Source organism: Lepisosteus platostomus, chromosome 7 (assembly GCF_059453375.1).
Source record: "Lepisosteus platostomus isolate fLepPlt1 chromosome 7, fLepPlt1.hap1, whole genome shotgun sequence".
NCBI classification, from domain to species: Eukaryota; Metazoa; Chordata; class Actinopteri; order Semionotiformes; family Lepisosteidae; genus Lepisosteus; species Lepisosteus platostomus.
The window spans coordinates 12,603,857-12,626,967 of NC_142617.1; the positions used below are offsets into that span (position 1 = coordinate 12,603,857).

The 23,111-nt window shown below is 38.1% G+C and overlaps 1 protein-coding gene across 1 annotated transcript; it reads right to left on the reverse strand.

Annotated features, from left to right (window-relative positions):
• Positions 1–1,012: 1,012 nt before the first annotated feature.
• On the reverse strand, positions 1,013–22,135 carry stard10 (StAR related lipid transfer domain containing 10). The gene is made up of 6 exons (XM_088639312.1): positions 21,054–22,135; positions 7,097–7,244; positions 6,440–6,543; positions 4,693–4,810; positions 4,381–4,433; positions 1,013–2,271 (listed from the first exon to the last, which is right to left on the reverse strand). The coding sequence occupies exons 1-6, from the start codon at positions 21,210–21,212 to the stop codon at positions 2,044–2,046; spliced, it is 810 nt and encodes a 269-aa protein (XP_088495438.1). The 5' UTR covers positions 21,213–22,135; the 3' UTR covers positions 1,013–2,043.
• Between the last annotated feature and the right edge of the window lie 976 nt (positions 22,136–23,111).

Below are 23,111 nucleotides of genomic sequence, written 5' to 3' on the forward strand. Positions count from 1 at the left end.
ACCACCAGTGAAGTTGCTCAAGCCTGGGTTGGGGTGCACAGAAATCAGTTGAACTTTATTGCCAGCGAGAACAAAGATTGCAGTACATTTGGTGGATGTGAAAGTATTTAAAGCTTTGGAAACCGTTTGCCCTGCTGGCTGAAAAGTGATGTTAAAAGGAAAATCACTCTTGATCACCTCATGTTGTTGTGGAACTGTTTCCCCAGCCCAGTTGTGCAGCCTTCTACAAATCAGACCTTGGCATTAATATGCGAGTGCTTAAAGGATCCATTTATGTCTTGAAGATGATTTTTCCATTCTGGGTCATGAATGCTTGTGAGTGTTCTCCAGGTGTAGTGTGGTTTAAAATACAATATCTGTCTCAGGACATGGAAATTCTGCCCATGGGCACTGCTACTATCCTTAGGGATAAATATTAAGAGGACAAATCTGTCAAACTATCTAAATCAATCAGTCTGTCAATGATGTACAAACTGCAATCAGTTTGCCACTTGGGAAAATTGGGCCCAGGATTTCAACAGCTATTGTGGTACTTGTGGCTGTACAAAGTAGCAGTGAGTACTACACTAAAAAGTACAGTACTACAGTACATTAAATTATACTTTGCACTCCATATAGCTCTTTGTGTATCTCAGCAACACTGATTTTCATAATCTCCATGTAAATTTAAGTACAGGTACACCCTGAACCTGTGAAGCCATCATTCGCAACTCCATCAGCACTCAAACATGGCAGAGGTGGCCCCCAGGTCCAGCACTGGACGGCCCTGACTTGTGCCAAACACAATCAGGGAAAAGGTAACCAAGGGTTAACACGCTGAAGAACTGCAAAACCATTTCAGTGCAAAACTGTTTCTGCTTTTGGTCATCTTCTCGCCCCTTAAAAAAAAAGGATGTTTATGGGCTGTTTTTGAATACAAACAGAAATTAAATCACAGGGCAAAACCTCGAGAAGCATCCTGTATTTTTTTCTACATACATTCAAACTCCAGATAGCAGAATTCAAAACAGCATTTGTCAAGATTTAATCTTTAATTTGCAGGTCATCTTATGTACTTCTAACAAGCCCATTAAGCGGTATTAAACTATAAAGGATGTCTCAGTAACATGGACACAACGGATGTCAAAACACATCGAGACAGTACTTAGAAGTGTCAGAGTCCTTTTCACAAAGAACTAGGAAAAAATACAACAATCTATTTGCTGGCAGTGCTGAGAAAACGTTATTTGAGCGGGCTGATCCCCAAAACTATTTTCACTATTCAGTTTGTATTGTCCTTATTGTTAACTCTGGTTAACCTTGGCTTGTGTGTATTAGATTGAAGTCTGAGCTTTGCCTTGGATTGGTTTTCCACAAATATTTGGTAACTGCATGTAAAGTAAATGCACAGAAATACTACCTTAAACCTGTTGAAAAACCAATCCTATTTGTGTTCAATCAGAGCTTCTTACCAGGTCTGCATGTGTCCATGTGTCATAACATGCCGCTAGGCAAACCTATGTGTTTTTTAGGTGCTAGGCAAACACGAATGTCTGTGTTACAGCCTCGGTGGAAAAAGGAATGTACATTTTCATTGAAGGAAGAAGGTCAAGGTCAGAGCTTCACAATCCTAATCTTCGTTTTCCCAGCATATGCAGGTTTGTGCTGCAAGAGAAATGTCACATTAATCTAATTTTTGGTTCAGCAAACGTTTCAGCTCAAGTATCCTAGAGCTTCGCCGGAATGAAACCAGCAGGCACTGGGGTCAAGAGCATTAGGATGGAGAAGCCCTGCCTCAGATTCTCAGAAATGCCCTGATGATATGGACTGTATTTTTGAAAGTCTCTTTAGTGTATTAGCATGTCTACGCAAATGCTCCTGTTGTTGTGTCAGCCTAGGCATGACCATGTGTCTCGGTAAGACAGATTCTGTGTTTATACAGTAAGAGCACGAGTGCGTGGGAGTGTGTGGGTAAACGCGCAGTGAGTGTGTGGGAGAGTGTGTTTTTATGCAAGTAGGCCTCTCCTTCATTCGAAACCGCTTGGGTACGGGGCGTGTCTGCTCTCAGTTGGCTCCCTCGTCATCACTGCCCTCACAGCGCTCGTCTTTGGCCTCGCTCAGGCCACTCTCATCAATGTTCTCCAGGGAGTCAGCGTGCTGGATGCTCAGCTCTGACAGGGGGATAGTGGGCAGGCGACTCTGCTCCGGGTATAGCCAGGGCTTATAATGGGGATTGTGTTTGTGCTTCCAATCGGGGTATTTCAGGCATGCCTTGGTGATCTTCTTCATTGCCTGAAAGCCACAGGAAAAACATGGAAAAAAAATACTTTCATCATTGCCCGAGTCTAAAAATGTATCCAATGGCAGGACTAAGCATTGTTGTACAGTCCTTTAGAAGTCTTGATTACATAAATGTTCAGGAATGTATAAGTTAATATAGATACGTTAATTGCTTATGCTTTTAATTTGAAAATAGAATTGCCACACAAAAGCTAAAGAAATAAATAGTTCCTATTGGAATGCAGTGAATCAGGTCATTAACAATCAGTTTTCAGTAGAATTAAAAGCAGTGATTATTGGAGGAAAGATCATGGCAGACTTGCATTAATAAATCTATAGTCATAAGACGTTACACAATCTGTTCACAACAGGACAGTGCATATGGGACAAGCCAGCCATGTTAGAGGTGTGGTTCTGTATCACGGGGGGTCCGATTGCTTTAAAATCTAACAGTAAAGGAGAAATACAGCGTTTGCTCTTGAGATCACCTTTGACATAAGATTTGTAATTGAGATAGAAGCTAATAAAAACTCGATTTAGACAAAAACCAGGGGAGATTACTCTTAACCTCCCTGCCAAAGTCCTACATCCTCTCCTATTATGCACACTCACAGCCTAGAACCATAGTCAGATTCAGGTGCTGCAAATAGGTCAGATCAATCTGTTTGATGGTGAATTTGCCAAAATCTTCCTTGCCGTCTGGAGTACAATACATGTTTAAAGAGAATGCATCTTTACAGACCAATTTAAAAAGAGAAGCAAAAAAAGGAGTTTTGAAACTGTGTGTTGGTTTTCAGTAGCAGAAAGGTTTCAGGCCTGTGGCTTGAATTTTTAATAAGCTGAGGGAAGCAGGCTCTAAAGAGAGTGTTTTTCTAGAGTGCTGTCACAGGGAGATTTGTGGCACTTTAACCAAAGCAGAACTGTCTTCAAAAGGCTTGAGTGCCATGTTGAATGACTGCCAGCTAGCACAGCAAACCGACAGTGACCCTCCTTTGTCCTCTGCTGGATACAGCTGACTATTGTAATTGCTTCTTCCTTTTGTTTACTCACTTAAGTAAATGGCAGGGGGGGAAAATTAGCATTTTAAATGAATGGCAAAAATATTTTTAAACATACCTTCCTGTTTTATTTGTGACATTATCACTAGTAAATAAGAAAATAAAAAAAGGTAGAAGAATCCATAAATTGAAATCATAGAGCATAAGTAACTGAACTGGGCTGACATTCAAGTTTTTTTTTCCTTTCATCTTAATTATGAAATAGATGGTTACAAGACTGCAAAATAAGGTTAAGTGCCGCAAAGTGAAACCAGGATACAAAGAATGTTACTAACACAGACTGTCTGGAATGCAAAAAATGCTTCCCTAACAATGTGGTAATTAAATAAGTCCATATAGTGCCTTGAGTGCATCAACACTCTGTATATTTAAGTTTTATTCTGCCGTTGAAATGAATTCCCTGTGGATCCGTGACCCACTTCCTTTTCATATACGTACATAAACACATCTAAATGGACATATGATGTGACGCTGAGGAAAGAGTCTCTATGTCCATCACCGTAGCAGTTGCTGTTCTGCATACCATACACAGCCACCTCAAAGCTGTCCAGTAGCTGCTATTTTGCTGCCAAGTTATCTTTCCTATTTCTGATATGCAAATAAGGTGTCCCAATTAAATTTCAAAGTAGCACATTTACTATGTGAAGTGGAAATGAGTGTATTGTAGACTGTCCATGTTACACATATTTAATGTTTTCAAAAAACAATGCACTGCAGTGTTTCTCATCTACTATCATTTAAAACCTAAAGCTTATAAAAGGCAGGTACTATAAATGAATTGGATTTTTATTTGCCTCAATTAAGGTACATGGCTCAATTGCTGATGATAGTGGGCATTTAAGTTACAATACAATAAAGATAATATGCTGTTTCAGAGCTCTAAGGGTAAGGTGTTCCCTAAGGAACAAAAATAAAAATAACATGATTAAAGACCAGGCAAAACATTTTAGCTTATAACTTCAAAGAATCCAGTTAATAGACAGATGATGGGATAATTTAATATGGTCTTAATTTCTCCTGCATTTTTTAGAAAAAATCAAAACACAGACAGGAATGTACTTACTTTAGGGGCCAGGAACTGGGAAGACTTGTTGACAACCCACTTTGGTAATGAACCTACACAAATAAAAATCCACAAAAGTTGGGAGGATAAATATGATGTAGCCTTCCAATTCTGTTCTAAGCAAGCTGACGCCTGGTTTAAATCAAATACGATTGCAAATTCCTGCCTAAATATTTGACAAAGACTTTACTTAGGTTAAATCTTGGAAAACTGAGAAAATATTATATACTGGATCTGAAATGAGAAGTTCTTTCAAAATGTGAAACTAATGTGGCCCTAATATTATGGACAAATTGGGTTTCTTGTTCTTACCTCTGGGGTCCACCTGGGCCAAGTATGTAAGAGTACAGCTGGAGGGTCCATGGCCCTGGATCAGATAGCCAGTCTGAATAGAAACCGCTCGCACCATGTCCTTCTTTGGTGGGTATTTCTGGGGAAGCCATATGAAAATCCCATTCAGTTAAAGTTTCACTCTTTTTTGATCACTACGATTCAAGTGCTTGCAAACATCAATTTCCTTCCTTCACCCAAAACCTCAGCGTAATCTTTGAACTTACAAACTTCTGAGCTAAGCGGCGATCTATTTTTAACTATGCAGATATACATATAAAAATACTGAAAGACTTTAGGCCTCATCTGTAACCTGTGACTGGAGGCTCGAGTTCACTTGCAGGCCGTTACATGGCAGGAACTCAAGGAACAGACTCAGTTTTTAACAGATGCAAAAAATAAAAATTCTGACACAGACAAATTGTTTTTTTTTACTTCTTGGGGTCTAGAAAGCTTCTGTTACTCCAAATGAGCACTCGGCAACTGACTGGTACCAACATGCACCACATTACCTAAAACACATGCAGATGTAGTGTTCACTTGCTTAACATCAATTCAGGAGGGTAGGCAAGGAATCAGTTCAGAGGTAGTGTGAAAATGCGAAACCTTAATAGTTCCAGAGCTGTTCTTCAGTCAGGCTTTCTCTGGTTAGACAGTGTGAAATTTCCCTGTATTCAAGTCAGCTGTTAAGCACAACCATTTAAAATGAACTGATAACCACATAACCATTTCTGTTCTTCTTTCAGATGGGGGAGATCAATGGGCCACACTTAAAAGGCAAGGCCCCGGGAGAAAAAAAAAAACTCCTATTGAAACAAATTATTTGCCAACTGAGAGAGACAGCGATATCGATTTTTAGCAACAAGTTCAGTGTGTAATGTAGTAATGCAGTCCTCAGCTGTTAGATCATGTAATCTTTTCCAGGATAAACTGCGTTAAAAAAACCCAGAAAATAAAATAAAACAAACAGCAATCTCATTGGAAAGGCCCTCACCAGACTGTAGCTAAAGAAAAAGCAAACCAAATATACGCCAACCCAAACAACAATCTAATTACAGACATCTCTTGTCAGTAAAATTAAAGAGCTACTGATTAGTGTGGGACTGATGAAGAGCTGACAACTGCCCCCCACTCTCTCCATGTCACTCTGTGTTAAGGAAAGGATTTTTGTAATCCCTCCCTAGGGAGGAAAGGTTTAATAGCAGAGACCCTTGATGAGCCGTTCAGCTCAGCTCACGATGAGAGCCAAAACTGAAACGCGTTTTCCCTCCCTTTCTCCCTTCTTTGCAGGCGATGCAGGGATTCTGGAACATTCCTGGAAATCTTTACCCTTGTCTTAAAAACTTAGAGAAACAGACGACTGCCATCTTCAATATATTTATTATTTTCAACTTTTGTTTACCTCCAGGAAGAGAACACCTGGCTCAGCCTTGTTATGGATGTAATTTTTATCGGTGCCCATAGCTTTAAAAAAAGTCCAAATGTCCACAAAAAACTTAAAGTTTAAGCTTTTAAATATTCCACTGAATGTTAAATTCAGAACATTAGAATTTAAATTAAAATAAAATAGGACCAATATGTTGTAGTAAACCATTATCCCTCTCGTTGTTATTACATAATAATAATTACATAAACATAATTTTATCATGAGAGAGGGGCCAAGGTAAAGACATTCCCTAAAAATCATTTTCATGCTTGAACACATTAAGAGTGGAGACTGGATACTCACAGCATGTTTAACAGAATAGTTCATGATGATGTAATCTTTGCCCATGGGTAGCCAGGAGCGTAGTGTGATGACATCTCGATTCTTTAAGGGTTTGGGGCATTTCCCTGAGCAAACACAGCAATATCGTAGGGTTAGACAGAGCCTTCTGGAATAAGCATGAAAACAACCAAAACAGCATGAAGTCTCTACAAGTAGGAAAATTATCTGGGACACATTTGCAATGAAAACACTTCGTATCAGAAGCGAAAAATCTGAACTTCAGCTGACAGCAAACGCACGTTTTGTTGCTGTTACATACAGTACAACTATATCTAAACATCTCATCTAGAAATGTAAAACTTAAGACTGGGTATATTCATTTACAGTATGTTCTGAGCTTCATGCCTGAAATCAAATGTAGATATACAGGTATAATCACTTTCATACATTTGTTAAAATTTAATGGACATTTTTTTGAGCAAAAAGGTGTCTTTGGTTATCTGAAAGCAATGTTATATATTAGAGCTTTTAAGATTTGAACTGTCACATTCATTTTTACTGTAATTCAACAATACTGGAAAAAGCACACTTATTGGCTCAAGATATGTCTCAGCCATTGTCCTTTGCTACTTTGTTAATAATTTCTTCTTCTAGGGTTTCACGTCCCTCACGTCTTACATGCATAGTATCCAACATCTGCATTCACGGTCAGCTTGCCAATGTCGAAGGTCTCTATCACATTAGCGTCCCACTTCCTTCTGTACTCAATATCATGGAGAACATCGTACATGATTTCTGCCGAAACGTCCTTACACAACATCCGACACTGTGGGGAGAAACAACCAATTAACAAAAACAAAAACGTGAAAGGCTTTCACAAAAACCGAGCACTTGCAAGAAGGGTTTGGAAGGCAGTCACCACCTTTAGCTTGGTTTTGGAAGCAAGTAGAGTAGCTCAAAAATAAATTATATATACAGTACATGACATTTATATAGACATTGTTCACTGAGAATGTAGTCTAAAGTATTTGCAAAGTGCCATCCTGAAACATAAACCTAAACATTCCTGATTATACTACACTACCCTCATATTTTAGTAAATACTGTTATAAACAAAAGCCAAAAGAAAGTATTTCCTGATAAGTAAGTATATAAGTTTCACACTCACGTGTTGTGACATATGATGTTATTCTTGCAGAATTAAAAGTTTGATTTTGGCTTGAGGGCATTCTCAAACGGTATAATATTTCTAACAATATGCTTTTATGTTAGCCTTTCTATAATACAAAGCATCACAACAGCTGGAAAATAAACTATTGTGGTCACCTTCAAATCACAGTGTTGTGAGCTACTCTAAAAGAAATCGCATACAAATCAACGCACAGCCTTGATCTACCAAGTAACACTTGACCTGTTTCAGGAACTCCTGTTAAGAACAATATTTATGTGGCTCCTTTGTCGACACTACCCCAAATCATGCTCTGAGGCCTATTGAAATATGCTCTGCTTTCACTGCCATATCAAAGAGCTCCTTTACTCTAAGTAATCATATTTGGGCTTTATCGGTTTATCACAGAAACAGAGTGCCAGATTTATGCCTTCTGCTTTAACAGCACTGAGATGAGTGCTTATACCAGAAGGACACGTTTGTACAGAAAAGCTTGTTAGGAAAAGATAGCAGCGTGAAAGGGTCTTACCACAGCAGGGCTCTGGCATAGGGAATTCCTTGATAGTGCAGCAGATATAAATAGATTTTTTTTTGCAAGAACATTGGCCATCTCCTTGCCCTACACTCATAGGGAGGCAAGACGCCTTCTGGCAGTACTACGAATCCCAGCAATCTGAGCATCACGTGTCATGTCTTTAACCACACTTGAGGCACAGCCTAATAGGCTTCTCACTTTGCGCTTTCAGACACTGAAGATGAGCTACTGCTTCTTACAAACCTCTCATTCTGCCCTTTGGTGAAATTAGTAATCTAGTCATTGGAAAAATCGCAGTAACAGAAAAGTCGCAGGTTGGTAATTGATGACCACTAGGGGAAAAAAATTGAAATTATTCTGTACCTCAGTGTGCTGTTTAACTTCTGAATTTTCAACCATCGAAAAGAACAATTCCCAGCAGCACATTTTTTTCAAAGATCAATTAAAAAAGGTAAGGGTAAAGTGAGAATCATAATCACATTTTAAATTCAAAGATTAGCCTTTTTAACCTAAATTAGAATATTTTACTCCAAACGTTAGCTCAGTTTCAAAAAGGCTTCTGCTACTGTGGAATATTTTACATATTTGCTGCAAGACCTTTCTGAAAATAACTGAATAGATGGGTTCAATTAATCTGAGTGTATTTATCCAAATACTATTCAGCCTTCTGAAGGGCACAGACACTGAAAAGGCAAAACTTCTCACTGATCTCTTAATGACATCACCCTTTTCATTTGCCAGAAGAAAAAACATTGCCGGTGACATAAAAGCCGGTACTCTGGAGGCAAGCTTATACATTTAACAGCTCTGCAAATTTGGTTAGTAAAAAACCCTGAGGAAAATTACATTTTGCCAGTGGTGCCCTCTAGAGGAAAACTCCGTAGCCTTCAGTAATTCAATGTCCACAATGCAAATTTAGTTTGGTTAGCACACTGAAAGAGCTATGGCTCAGGATTTGTGAGCAACACAATGCAGAAAATAACTTAATAGTTACCCCGTACATATACAAATACTCAACACCACTGTGGATTTTCCACTGAAAAGTAGTGTTTGGATTATGCTGCCAGAAAGCAATTGTCAAAGATGAGCGTTAGTGATGATCTTGGTCACTGACATGGTTCACACTCTTACATTTTTAAAACCCCTGAGAGATGGAATGTGGACAAAGAGATGATGTGAGGTGGCAAATGCTATCATTGCAAAATTAATGATTTAATTGATTTTGGTACTGTATTGGCACAATGACAGGGGTCATGGTGTAGTTCCTCAAATGCCATGAAAAACCAGGTCTTCCAATGTGATAACAAACAACCTAAGAGTTCCTTCATCATCTGAAGACTGCAGTGCTTCCCTGACCAGTTCTGTCATCAAACCTGGCACAGACAACAGCTGTCAAGCATCTTTTCCAATACTAATCCAAGACCAAGGCCTTAAATGGCCTGAGTTGCTGCCACAGGACATCATGCATAGTAAATATATCACTAAATATATATATATAAATAGAGCAGGTGAATAATGTAGGAGCATAGAAGTCAAACAAAAATGCTTTATTAAAGAAAATCACCAGACAGTGTATAGAAGGTTAATATCTGATCAAAACATTTTAATAAACAAAGACAACACCACCTAGTGTACACGGCTGTAGATGGTCTTAGGCTGTCCTTGTTTCAGGTACAGAATAATGATCATAACCTCCCAGACTTACTTTACAGGATGAAGACAGTAAAAGTTTTACAGCTGCTTAAGTTTCACATGCCAGACATTGGCACAGAGATCTTAGCAGTTGTGTAAAAAACATGAGTTATAAAGGGATAAATGCCTTTTTCCCCCCATCACACATCCTGTAATTGATCATATGAATCAAGAGTTTTACAGTATTATTTTAAGAACATTTAGTATAAATGCTTCATAATTTCTCTCAGTTTATTTCTATAGGTCTATCTGAATCTGATCTATAAACCTGCAGAAAGTTATACTTTATTAATAAACATTTGCATTGTAAGATTTCTCTTGTTGATTTGGTGGGCTCTTAAAATGAAAACACATTCATAGAGAATCTTCAAGTATTTCAAGGTGTTGTACCAGCATACAAGAAAACTGTTTTCAGACCTTTCAGTGCTCAACACTCTTCTCTTTTCATTTGGCTTTGAAAGTGTTTTATCCCCAAAGCTATGTGAGAAAATTGTACACAAATATAATGAAAGGGAAACAAAAATTAGAACAGGTCACATGTAAGGTTACAACAGTGTGCATTTTTTAGATTTTCCCTTTGGCATGTTCTGTTATTCTGTAAAATGAAAAAGGAACAAAACTCTATTTGAACATGACAGGGTGAATTTTCTGTTTTAGCACTTCCTAATTGCAAATTGTAAAAGCAATTATAGAGGATAGAAGTACAAATGATGTACTCGTGATGCACTAATGAAGGTTTTGCCGTGGAAACCAGTTTGCCAAAGGCCACATGTACTTAAAGATAAAATGATTCATTCTTCTTTTAATCTGGATAACAGTTTTGCGCTTGAAACTTAAAGTGAGCTTAAAAGAGGAAACAAAATGTAGTTTATTATTTGTCAGAAGGGGAAATTGAAACAAAGAGCAATTTCCCCCTCTGACAAACAATAAACTACATTTTGACAGCAGATTCTAGTTAATGTTTCAAAATATTTACCTTTTTAACAGATACAAGTTACAAAGTAACAAGATACAAGATAGTTTAAACAGCTCTAATATTATGTTTTTCAATCTTATTGTCCTACAATCAATAGTTATTAAAGCATCCTCACAAGTGAAATGAATTAATACTAAATAATACAAAACAAGCTGTCACTTGTTAATAAATTCTACTCCCATCTCTTCTGCCTGACAAGTACAATGACTACTTGAAAAGACCTAAATCATTCCGATATGAATAGCAGGTTCCTGAAAGCACCACAGGGAAGGATATTACAGCAGTGAACAGCTGCAGAGTTGCCAGAACCTTCAGTTAAATATTAAGTAAACTACTTGATAAGCTAGGTTGCACTTATAAACAATACAGGAGGTTTGACCAGCAGTTTAATAAAATACACCTTACAAGTTTCATTTTTTCCAGTCACTAAATACATTCTGATGAAACTACTGAATGCTATTGTGTAGCTGACAAGGAGTTTATCTGAGTTTCTTTGTAAGGATGACATTCAAACTCTACCTTTGTGAGCCACTGTCACAGAACCAGGCACCTGCCTTAGGCAAACAGAGCTGAAACTATGCTATTGTAGAACACAGGCCAAACCCTTGCAGCAGGATATTTAGAATTATACACAAACCATCCTGCTTCGTGCTTTAAAAGACACCCTGAATCCAAACAAGAATCCTGTTGATTTCATTTACTAACTCAACATCGCAATGTCTGGAGGGGCTAAGTAAAGGATGAGTATTATATTCTGTACAAACATACCACCTGACCTTATATTTGGCAATGAGATAAAAGTCTGCATGATGCATTAAAAGTCACAATGCATTCATGTACTTCCTGCTAAGTATCCTTTTTCAGTCAGAGCTCCTTTCTCTAACCAGCACTGCAATTCAGATATCTAAAATGAAACTACAAGAAAAACCAAGCTTGGCTCTTTAACTAAGAAAACTCTCTGCAAAATAGAGAAGAAGGTACCAATATAAAAGGTACTTTTAACCTTTGACCTAGACTGATCTTAAGCTATGAAGGCAACTTAGTCTAGGAAAAGGAAAGATTCATTTCTACAAATTAGATTACATTCTGCATGTCTTTCTTATGTGGTTTCCTGGGGATTGAAAGTCACAAAATATCTTAAAGTTAAATCAGTCTTATGTGATTCATTTAAAGGGTTCAGCTATATTCACACCTGCTGACAGTTTATTATAAACCACTAGAAATATTTAAATTGTGGGATAATTCAGAAGAAATTTAGAAGTAGAGCAAATTGATTGTAATGTGGCTTGGAACACTACTGGACACCTCACAATATATACCATGTGGAACTGCTCCAGACCCTCTACGCAAACTTTGTACTCTAAATACACCTGGTACTATTACCTGTATGTTCTGGAATTACACAGAATTTAATCATTTTGTAAGCCTGCCAATATCCATCCTGTCTGGATAAATTGGAAGAAACCACTGGTTACAATTGTGTTACAACTTAATGGTGAGTCACAGCTTTAGCTAAAGGTGCAAATGGAAAGTTTTCCTTCCTGGCTTCATTCCAGTAAAAAAACAGATAGCACAGTGCTGACTTCCTCCTCAGCCTGCTGATGTGGCGATGGTGGTCATATTTCAGGGGTATAGAATTTTCTACCACTAAAAAAACAAGGTGGGCGATGCCACATTGGAGGTCTAGAGGGGAATTGTGATGAGAACAAATGAAAAGGCTGGAGTGGGTCTGATTATTGGTGGGAAATGTTGTGCAATGCTCTTGGTTGCATTGTCACTATTCTCACATTCTTAATTGAAATCAAAATGAAAATCTGTTGTTTCATCTTGAAACTCTTATGTTCTCCAGCAAACATTTTTAAATGAAACGTGTGAAGACTTTTAACTGGGCCTGAACAAGCAGCCTCTCTTTTTCCGAGGAATTAGGAATGTGCCACGGCCTCGTGTTCAGCAGAAAATATTCCCACACGGCTCTAAAATGCCAGTTCAGGAGTTGGAGTGAGGAAAACCACGAGCCTGCACCACAGCCTCTCTTTCCCTGAACTGTGGCCTATTCATTCTGCTACAGGCTGACAGCAGAAGCGTGCAAGGCTGTTGCTAGGGAAACCACACACAGCAAGTCCCTCATACATCACAACACTGCAGCATCACAGACTTACTACGATATGGGTGATTCCATAGATCTGCTTTCTTCATGGGTATCTCCCACTGTTCTTAATCTTCCTATTTTTTAACCGCCTTAAAAAACAAGAGAGGCAACCTACACCATTCTTAATGTGACACACTGACCAATACAAGAGGAGACACCATTCCAAGGAAAAATGACATTTTCCCTAGAAGCTAAAAAAAAAGTACAAATAAAATATTAGAGGCAAAACTGACCTTTGCATCAGTATAAGTGCACATTGTTATTTGCCTCACTTCATTATAAGAGAGGCCTCCCATAAAGAATCAAGGAAAAAGTACAATTACTTCCACACTGAAAAAAAAGAGTGATGGCTTTGGAATAAAAGCCTACTTAAGTTACAGTATGTGAGGAAAGAGCAGAAGAGCTTGAATATGAGGGAAAGGGATCTTATTTTGATGCAAGTACCCACTATGTTTTTTTCAGTAATGGAGACAATATTTTTCGAGCAGGATTCCAAAAAACTCATTTGCCTACTCAGCCCAAAAATAAAAACAGGTTTTCTTGGTTTTGTATTTTTTGCCATGAATAACTATACATCTTCTATGTATCTGGGAGCTTAGTCCTCCTATCAAAGAATAAAACTGAAATCAAGCTTCCTCCTCCTCTAAACATGACTGCAAAGACACAGACATCTGATGAGCTCAGGGATGGGAGTACTGTCAGTCTTGCATGACCTAGAAATCTCATCTCAAGTTTTACAAGGTACTGTAGGTAGCTTCAAACTGAAATGGAAAATGATAATGTCAAGTTTTGACCTAGGGTAAGGAGGTAGGTTAAACCTATTTTATATACAAACATATGTGGGAACATTGACAAAGACCAATTTTTTTTCATTTCTTTGTTCAGTTCTATTGTAACAGTATATTATAGTAAAGCTGTTTTAGTTTTTTCAGAAAGCTATGTGCACATTTTTCCCTTGTTGGTAAGTCACAAATAAAAAATGTATCAACATGTTAAATTGATAAATTTATATCTCATGCTAAATTGAGCCAGGTTCATCGTAGAAGGTTCTTGATTTGTTCCCACAATGGATAATTTTACTACTTTCTAACGGCTCTCTATTATACTCTCATGACTGTGAGAGAAAAATGTGTTGGTCTCTTTGCAATGATTATACCAACTTTAGAGTACGCTGCATTTGTTAACATTTAAACAGTATTAAATTCCTTTCTTGTATATACCATATATATTCCTTTCTCTATATACCAATTTTCTGAAATTTAAACGTGCCCACTTATAACGTTTCAAGATGCCAGAGGGATGGACAGTCTTGCTTTATTAATTCATTTGTAAAATGTTTTTTGCAATCAGTCTCTAGTTGTGGAGCCCTTAAGTACAGTTATTTGAGTCCCAAGGACAGGTCTGCTGAAAAGGACACCCTAATTGCATAAGTGCTAATTCAGAACAAGTTGTGTGGATGAACGAAAGTAAAAAAGAAGAAGAAAGAAGACGAGCTTTGATTTAAATGCACACTGGTGCATCCACAGATCTCCCTTTTCCTTTGATATCCTGCTTAAGTTAAATCTCCAGGAAAATCAGTAGCATCTGACTACACTCTCACGCTTTATAAAACACAGACAGAAATTGCTTCACCTCAGGGAGCTCATTGGTTGAGTCACTGGCTGATTAGTAAATAACAGCTGTGTACAGCTACAGTATCCTAGTGTTGGCTTGGAATTACTTTTGGATGTCCAGACGACACATCTCACTTGGCTTTCCTTGGCTGACGACTGAATCATTTGTACAATGAATGAATGAATTCCCTTCCCACTACGTGCAGCTAAAATGTCTTCCATTTTCTTATTTTGCCAGTGTCCTGGACTATAATCCAGTTCTTATTAAACTTCAGTTGAGCTGTAAGTCCGGAGAATATTCAATGTGCTGTGCATAGTATACACTGGAGTACAAGGGTCAAATATACTACAGAAACTAAAGTAAACTAAACAAAATTAGTTTCTTACAAGCCATCACACATAATTACAATAGAATAAATCCTTGTAAAGTTTCTATCACTCACACAGCGATATCCACACTTAAATGTTCAAAAAGTATGGATGTTTGTTTACAATCGAAAGAAGCACACAAAGAAAATGTTTTCACTTGTGTTGAATTATAAAATGTTATCTAAACAGAAGCAGAAAGCAAACATTTAATTTAATGACAAGTCTTATCTATTATATATAGCATAATAATAATAATAATAATGAATATGTAAAACCAGATGGTTTAAAAAAATGAGTTTAGGGGAATAACTCAGGTGGATTTCCAGTTGTTTTGAAATTATAATGTCACCTGCCATCAATGTCAGCAAATGAAAGCCAAATTGTAAAGCTAAAACAGAAATGAAACTGGATTCTACTTCATTATACTTTTGTGTTAACATTAGGCCGGAAACGCTTTAACACAATTAATACAAGACTTTACACTGAACTGTCTTCTTCTAAAAAGCCTTAGACAATTTTTCTTGTTCTACTATTTGCATCTTTTCACTCAATGTTTTTCTTTATGCTTCATGTTGCTTCCGCAGAACCTCATACCGGATGCAAATGTATAGTTGAGCTTCATTTGTTGTGAATAGTATTTTGTGAATTCTGATTAATTTGAAATGAAAATCAAAAAATGATCAACTTGTTCTTTTTTTGTCCACCAACAAAAACACTGCAGAATTGAATGTAAGGAGAACAAAACAGCAAAAAATTGCTGACGCTAACAACTTGGCGTGACCTTGTGTAGCTCTCAGACTGTCTCGAACACTTACAGCACTAGATGTCTGACTCCAACGTCACTTGAAACAGAAAGAGTTACAGTCTGCCCAGGGAAGGCAGAAGGGGATTTTGTGGCTGTCAGCTATAGAAGGTCATAGACTCCGAGATCTGCTCTGCTCCAGTACAGAAAGGCAGCAATTTTACCCTCTGGAGTGCTGGGCTTCAAGACAGACAAACCTTACGCAAACCTATGGCTCAATGGAAACGAGAAAAAGACATCTCAGGAAAAAGTACTGGTAAGACTGGTTCCCATTACTGTATGTCTGGAATCCCTTTAAAACTCTACAAACAATGTAATAGCCAGCGCTCTTTGTGTTCACTCCAAGTTTAATTCCCAAACAACAGACAGTAAAAGCAGGCTTTGTTTGGACCTCATCAATACACTACAAATCCTCATGGAGGGGCGTGGTGGGCTGGAGCATGTTTGCTGTGGAGTGAATCCACGTGCGCTATGAATATAAGTGGTTAATCCACCATCCACTAAAAGCCTCAGTTAGGATTTCATTTTCAGTTTTACCCCAAACCTTAATGCTGTGTGCTTTTTATTTGGTACTTACAGTGTGAAAACACAGTGAAATAGTCTGACAGAGCCTTTTAGAAGATGCAGGTGTTCTACCTGTCCACTAATTCAAGTGAGTGTACAGTTTTTTTTTTAATCCCACAAGCCTTTGCCAGTTATTCTTCTTGATTTCCATACTTATTTGCAATTTGACACATACTGTAAAGACACCTACGTGTACATTTGCTTATTCAGGTAATACTGCAAACAGTATAGGACATTTAGTATTAGTCACAGCCTTCCTTGACACACAAAATTCACAACATTCAGGCCTGGGGCTGTATTGTGCCTGGAGTGCTTTCCCATTGTATAACACCGATCAGGTCTCACGAAAAGCAGGCCGAGATCCCCTGGAGGACAGAGCAGAGACAATAAATGACAGTGACTCTACCCTGTCATGTCCTATCGCCTTTGACTGGCTTACAATAACAGCTGCATTAAGCAAGGTTTATAGATGTGTGTGGGATTTAGGAAATATCTAAATATCTACATCAACAACCATGAGGCATTGTAGTGTGTTGTTCCCTACAGTAAATCTTTACAGCTCACCATGTGCACCCACACTTCGGCAGCTTGGAGTTTTATTTAGGCAAGGGTTTCTGAGACACACGCCATTTTCACACAGCTCCTGTTGTTGCAGTTGCAGAAAGTGACATCCTTTTTAAATCCATTATCCATTCTTAAGGGTCTATTAGATTTACATAGACTCAGAGCATGCCAGGCTAAGCCACTTCTGGCTTTTATTACAGCATTTTACACACAAGGGAACCGCTCTGTGCTGCATACAGACACCATTTTAGGCAGAATTCCAAAGTACTTCAAAAATAGATGCTGTCAGGGGATTTCCTACACCTGTACAGCGAAGCCCTGAAATAAAAAAAAAATATTGGTAAATCAGAAAATCCCTCAAGAGGAAAGGAAAATGGAAAATATGGGAAACACAGTTGAAAGAAAATTAATGGAGCATTTAAGGGATGTTTCCAATTGCAGCTGTGGCCTTAATATTTAATTCTTTCCTTTTTATAGTCATACGACATACTGTATGGGCAGTCCTAATGTACTGTAGCAAAGGATTTATAAAACTGTACAACACGGCCAAATTGAAGGTCCAGGACATGGTATCCACTGCAACAAATAATGTTAACCATAAGAAATAGAACACTTCAACTGAAACAACAGAAAGCCAAAGAATACAAGCTACAGGATTTACAGAGGAGAAGAGTAAACAACAGGAACATGTACAGGAGGTATGAAATGCTTCTTTCAGCAGCCTTCTGAATGACTCAGGTGCACGATACAGCTTAAGTAAATAAAGGGATGTACAGTAGCTGAGAGGTGGGTTGAAAAAGAGTTCTAGTTCTTTCTGGCTCACACATTGTTACACTTAGAGTGAAATAATAGGAGCACTGCCTTTCATAAAGATACAAACCTCTGTTTTGTTTCACAATTGATACCAAACCACATTTATCTGTAATATTTATTTACTATTTACAGGCCCCAGGGAAAAGTATGAGCAGTACATAAAGTGTCTCTAAGCACACCACAAGCACCAATTTGGCAACAAATAATATAGCATCTGCGTGTATCAATGTGGCAGGAATACTAAAACACTACAGAGCGTATAACACAGGAGTGCATTGCATATGCTCTTAGCTGATTTATTTTGGTTTGTTTCTTGCTCATTTGCTTTTCGCACTTATTTTTTTAGAAATAAAAATTCATAGAATTTTGAACCTGTTCATGTTCACCTGCACATTGTTCACTCATCTATTCAGATCACCAATGCGAACAGACACTGAGGACGAATGAGTCGGGGGTTCAATGGGTAAGGTCTTCAAAAGGAAGCCAGACAGTTAAAGAACTGCGCCTTTTGGAATAAAACCGAATCGTTCAGACATGAAAATGTGGGGGTGGGTGAGAAAAGGAATATAAAACAAAGACCTACAGAATAATTGCAGCCAAACTTCAAGTGTCACAAAAAACTGCAAATATTTTCTGTTTTTATCTTTTGCGTTTTGCTGTCTAAGTGTGATCTATTTACTTTGGAGCTCTATGACTGATATTTATTTTAATAATGTTTGTACCACGCATTCAGTTGATGTTTATTTCAATCCTCAGTGGGTTTCTTTAGTTTCACAGACAGAAGAAAATGACCTAAGTGACATGTCTCTTGCTGGGCCATCTCAGATAAATACCTGAATTTTTCCTCACTCTACAAAGTCCTTAAGCGCCAGAGATCTGGACACTGGTACAGTACATTTTGAAGTTTTCTCAACAAACCTGTGAACTATCCTAAAGCCCGCTGAAGCTTGTGGTGACAGTTATTTTCATTTTATCACCAGGTAAAGTCTAAAGCCTTCAACTTTGCATTGCCATCCATCCCTCTGGCGTATTTAAAGATGCCACTTTACGGGTTATGCAAATTGTTCCTGGTTTAATCGGCTAATTTGCATAGGCACTAAGGTAGAGTATGTAAACTACATGATTTCTTTGCAATTATCCCTCCATGAGCCGGTGTTTCAAATGACATCTCAGGCTCCTGTTACCGTGGTAAAGGGCTTTGTTTTAAACAGTACAACCCTTTTAGCAAATTACAGAGAGCAGCTGTTCCAAAAGTGCACCTGTCTTTCTGGATGAATGTGGCTTCTTTAGCAAACAGGGCACATGACAGTCACATCATCCCTGGGCCTGCGCTTTACACCACACACACAGAAACAATATGTTAAATGTAAAATGTAAATAAGGAACACCTTAATAATTTAAAGGCAAAAGAATTCTGCCTGTGAGGTGTTTTGTTTTACATTTGTTAATTTATCGGAGCTCAAAGTACTTTATTTTTACCAGGGCTCATTGAGCCATTCTTTCCATTAGCTTTGCCACCTCTCCCCTGTTCGTTTTTTAACACAAATGTCAAATTGATGGTTTCATCTTGGTACTACCGGCATTGTCACCATAAGCATATAACATGGAGGTTTTGGGTATTCAACAAACAGGGAAAGAAGCCTTCTTTGACTCCACTGATAGAAATCAAACACTAGCAGAGCTGGTCCTAATTCCTTGGAGCTTTAAATCCTCTACTATAAATTCATGAACAGAAAGTCATAAAAAAACTGTTTTGGGGCATTACTACTTAGCATGACAAGCCTAAGGGAAATGAGTATTGGCACAATGTACACACATGATGTACTGGTAATTGGTTTGATTATATGCAGTTGTAACAACATCAAATTTGCCAGTAGTAGCTGCAAGATAAAGTAATACAGAGCTCCTGTAAATAAGCAGGAAAAATGGATTTCGCAAATCAGATGTCTGACATGCTTGCTTAAAGTTTTCAGTCCTGTGTCACAGTTTTTGTAATAACTCATAGGGTTAGTATTGTCCGTATTCTGAAGAGTTTTGCAGAATTCCCCTTTTACTGAATAGATTCACATTTCCATATAACTCAATAACCCATTAAAGAAGTCAACCATAATTCTTGGTGAGAGCACAATTAATTTAGAAGCATAAGAATCTCTTTGAACAGATTTCAGTGGACCATGTGACTTTCTTTGAGTTCAGTTTAGATACTTTTAGTTAGAGGTCGCATTGACATAACTTTCAGAAGCATCTTTCTGGAATAGTATTAATACTGCATACATTTAAAGCAACTTTTAAGCACATCCTTGTGCACAATTCTACAAGCCTAATACCTGAATCACAGCTTATTGTTTTGAAACACAGAAGACACTACCTTCTTCCATCCAGAAAACTAGGGGGTGTACATTTACAGCAGAACAGAGATCACATTAATCAGACATTTAATATTTATTAGTGCCAAATGAACACTAGCCGAGCAGAGATGAAGGCGTTTACGGTATTGTGGCGAGTGAAGTAACAGGGTTTGTTCTCAGACTATTAAATACAGTGAAGCTGCATCAAAAACACATAAGGAAGGTGCCTAGTAGAGACACCTTATTCATTTTTTTTAATCAAACATCTGACCAGTTTCTTTTTTCTGAAACCACGAAGGAAGCTTCTCTTGATGCACTGCCACCAACCTCCTCCATTTATCATGCCAAACATCATGAATGCTGGTAGTCCAGTAGCTGGGTGAATTATATATTGCAGTTACTGTATACATGCCCCCTGTGCGATAAAAATAAGAGGTCAAAAAGCCTTCAGAATACTCCAGGACACTGATGAAACCGTTTCACTGATCAATTTTAAGCACTTTCTAAAGTGTAAAGATAATTCACAAGTCTCATTTGTCATTAATCATTATTTTCAAAATGGAGAATTTGAAGGAATGACTTTTCTATTTTAACTGTTTTTCATTATATGACCCTGCAGGTATTATATAACAAATGGTAATGTTTCGGTTAGTTTTCAGTTTATTGAGCGGCAGAGCAGGTCTTTCGTATTACTTCACCGACATCCTGTTATCCTGTTCCGGCATATATAACCCGCATATATAACCCGTTTCGCCAAACCAAATTGCAGCACCTGTTGGCCCCGTGTTTACCCGGATACTTAGAGGAAAAGGACAGGACGTGACTGGAGTTCAACATAAAATAAAATCGTCATCCATGACCAGCACAGCAACATGTGCTGCTTATTGTCCACGTCCGTCTTGAGTAAATAAACTTTTTGATTGGCTCCAAATAATAAATAAAACGAAGATCTTGCACAGGTTCTTTCCCGTTCTCTAATAGATTTGCTCATTTGCAGGGTTCTGAAATAAGTTTTTTTTTGTCAAAGGAAATAAAAACTCACCTTTATCTTATGCAGGGATTTTTCCTCCTCTAAAATCTGGATCCACACACTAATCCCGGATTTGTTGTATGTCAAATTCCATCCATCTTCAGAGTTACATTCATTTTTAAAATTACTGAACGCTCGGTCGTCCGGTATTAAGACAGCGTCCCCAGCCATCTTAAGTGACCAAATGAAATGAATCCAAAACTTTAAACCTTACTGGAAAAAGTCCAGTTAATATTAATACTGGATATTAAGACAGATGTTCTGGATCTAGTGAGAAGCGAAATCAAATCAAAGCAATGCACGAAAAAGAAACACCCCCTGCTTTTAAACAGTGCAAGAGGCAATTGGAGATTGGTTGAAAACATATAAATTTCTATTTAATTTCGTTGTTCGTTTGCAGTTGCAAAGAATAAACGCACACCTGTTTGACTAGAATAGGTCTTTAAAAAAAAGTGAGCAGTGACGAGGAAAAGCAATGTGAATGTGGACTTCTTTTAAGAAAGCGAAAAGATACTACATTGAAAACAAATTAGATTCCTCTTGTTTTCTTTAAGGCTGAATGTCACCAGCACCTCCAATTAATGGCTATAACTGTCCTCCCTGCGTAAATTAAAGACGAAAAACAACAGCAAAACCCAATGCCAGCTGTTCACGGGCGGTTGTGCGTCTGGCAATTCAGAAGACCTATGTCCTGTTGTGAGGTATTCTGAGTCGATTCAGAGAATGCCCTTGGTTACGCTCACTCCCCTCGGCGGCTGCAGCGGGTTAATGATGCGAAGTGACTCAGGTTGGTTACAGAGGTTGGTGGCAGGAGCACCTCGCAGAGAGACGTGTGGGAGATTGACAGCTGGAACCACCCACTCGTTCGCTGCACATACACCTCCCAGTCTCGGGGAAAAAAGCACTCCGGGTCCTAACAGCTGACGGGTATAACACCTTCTTTCTCCTTCTTCTCTTGGTCTTTTTCTTTTACGCACTCCGTTCATATAGCATCGTGATTTATTTGTATTTTGAAAGTAATTATATTGTGCGCTTACATACGCTATGAGCTTCATTTAACCGTTGACAGATGAAGTCAATGAGCTCCGGTCGCTTGAGACGTTGAGGGGTGAAGGAGAGGGGAAACGCGTAACGCGTAACGCGTTGTAACGCGTATTATATTACAAGAGTCCTTTTCTGTCTGCCCTATGCAACGTTTGCCTACGTTAGCATGGGTTTTCCAGTGTAAAACTCTTTGGCACTAGCATTGATTTTGTGTCAACTGACTTTCATGGAGCTCGTTTTCCCCACTTACAGTAAGTCCACCCGAACTCGTTACAAAACTCAAGAAAAGAGAAACCCTCCTGTATAAACCACGCATACGAATTTTTGCATAGTTCTGCCGTAACACTTAAACTTAATAAATCTTTAGTGTTCCACATTGACATATTAGGATGTTAATCGAGTAATATTGCATTTTATTACACAAACACATTCATTAATGCAGTCCTACAGCTGCTACTGAGCTCTGTGGATGCTGCATTGCCTGTACACAAACTGTGCAAAATAGCACCGAGTTAAAATAACTTAGCTTCACTTACGCAGACACGAGTATTTAAATCTACTTCATGGCCTGTTTAATTCTCTCTGCCCCCATCTTGGAGATACCAAATCGAGTAAGTTTTGAAGGTTATTTAAAGAAAATTGATTGAGAAAAAAGATTGGGAACACTTGTGAGTTATTAACTGGTAACTCCAAAAATGTTCAATTAAAGAAATTGTGGTTGCAAAGAGTTGAAAGGTATTATTTTTTGTCAAATGATTAGAAATGACTTTAGCAATTAATCTGCTTAATTGATCACAAGTAACCCATGACCTAGATTTAAGAAAATTATGGTTTAATGATCACCTATTATAGCTGGTGGTTTGGTGTTTTACAGGAGTCAGGTAGGAGACACCCTAAATAATCTAAAGTTATTTTTCTGTCTGTGAAGAGTTCACTGGGGGTGAAATCTGTAAACTGTTTTCTCATTGAGGTGTTTTGACTACGACCTTCTATGTGTAAGGTTTGCCTTTTTAAATGTCTATCAGT

What these genes read in the sequence shown, in the direction of transcription:
- stard10 (XM_088639312.1), bottom strand. Translation starts at nt 21,212, where the DNA reads ATGGCTGGGGACGCTGTCTTAATACCGGACGACCGAGCGTTCAGTAAT. An exon ending in ACTATTCTGTTAAACATGCT is followed by an intron (nt 4,811 to 6,439) that starts GTGAGTATCCAG and finishes TGGCTTCCCCAG; the next exon opens with AAATACCCACCAAAGAAGGA. An exon ending in GGCCCAGGTGGACCCCAGAG is followed by an intron (nt 4,434 to 4,692) that starts GTAAGAACAAGA and finishes TTATTTGTGTAG; the next exon opens with GTTCATTACCAAAGTGGGTT.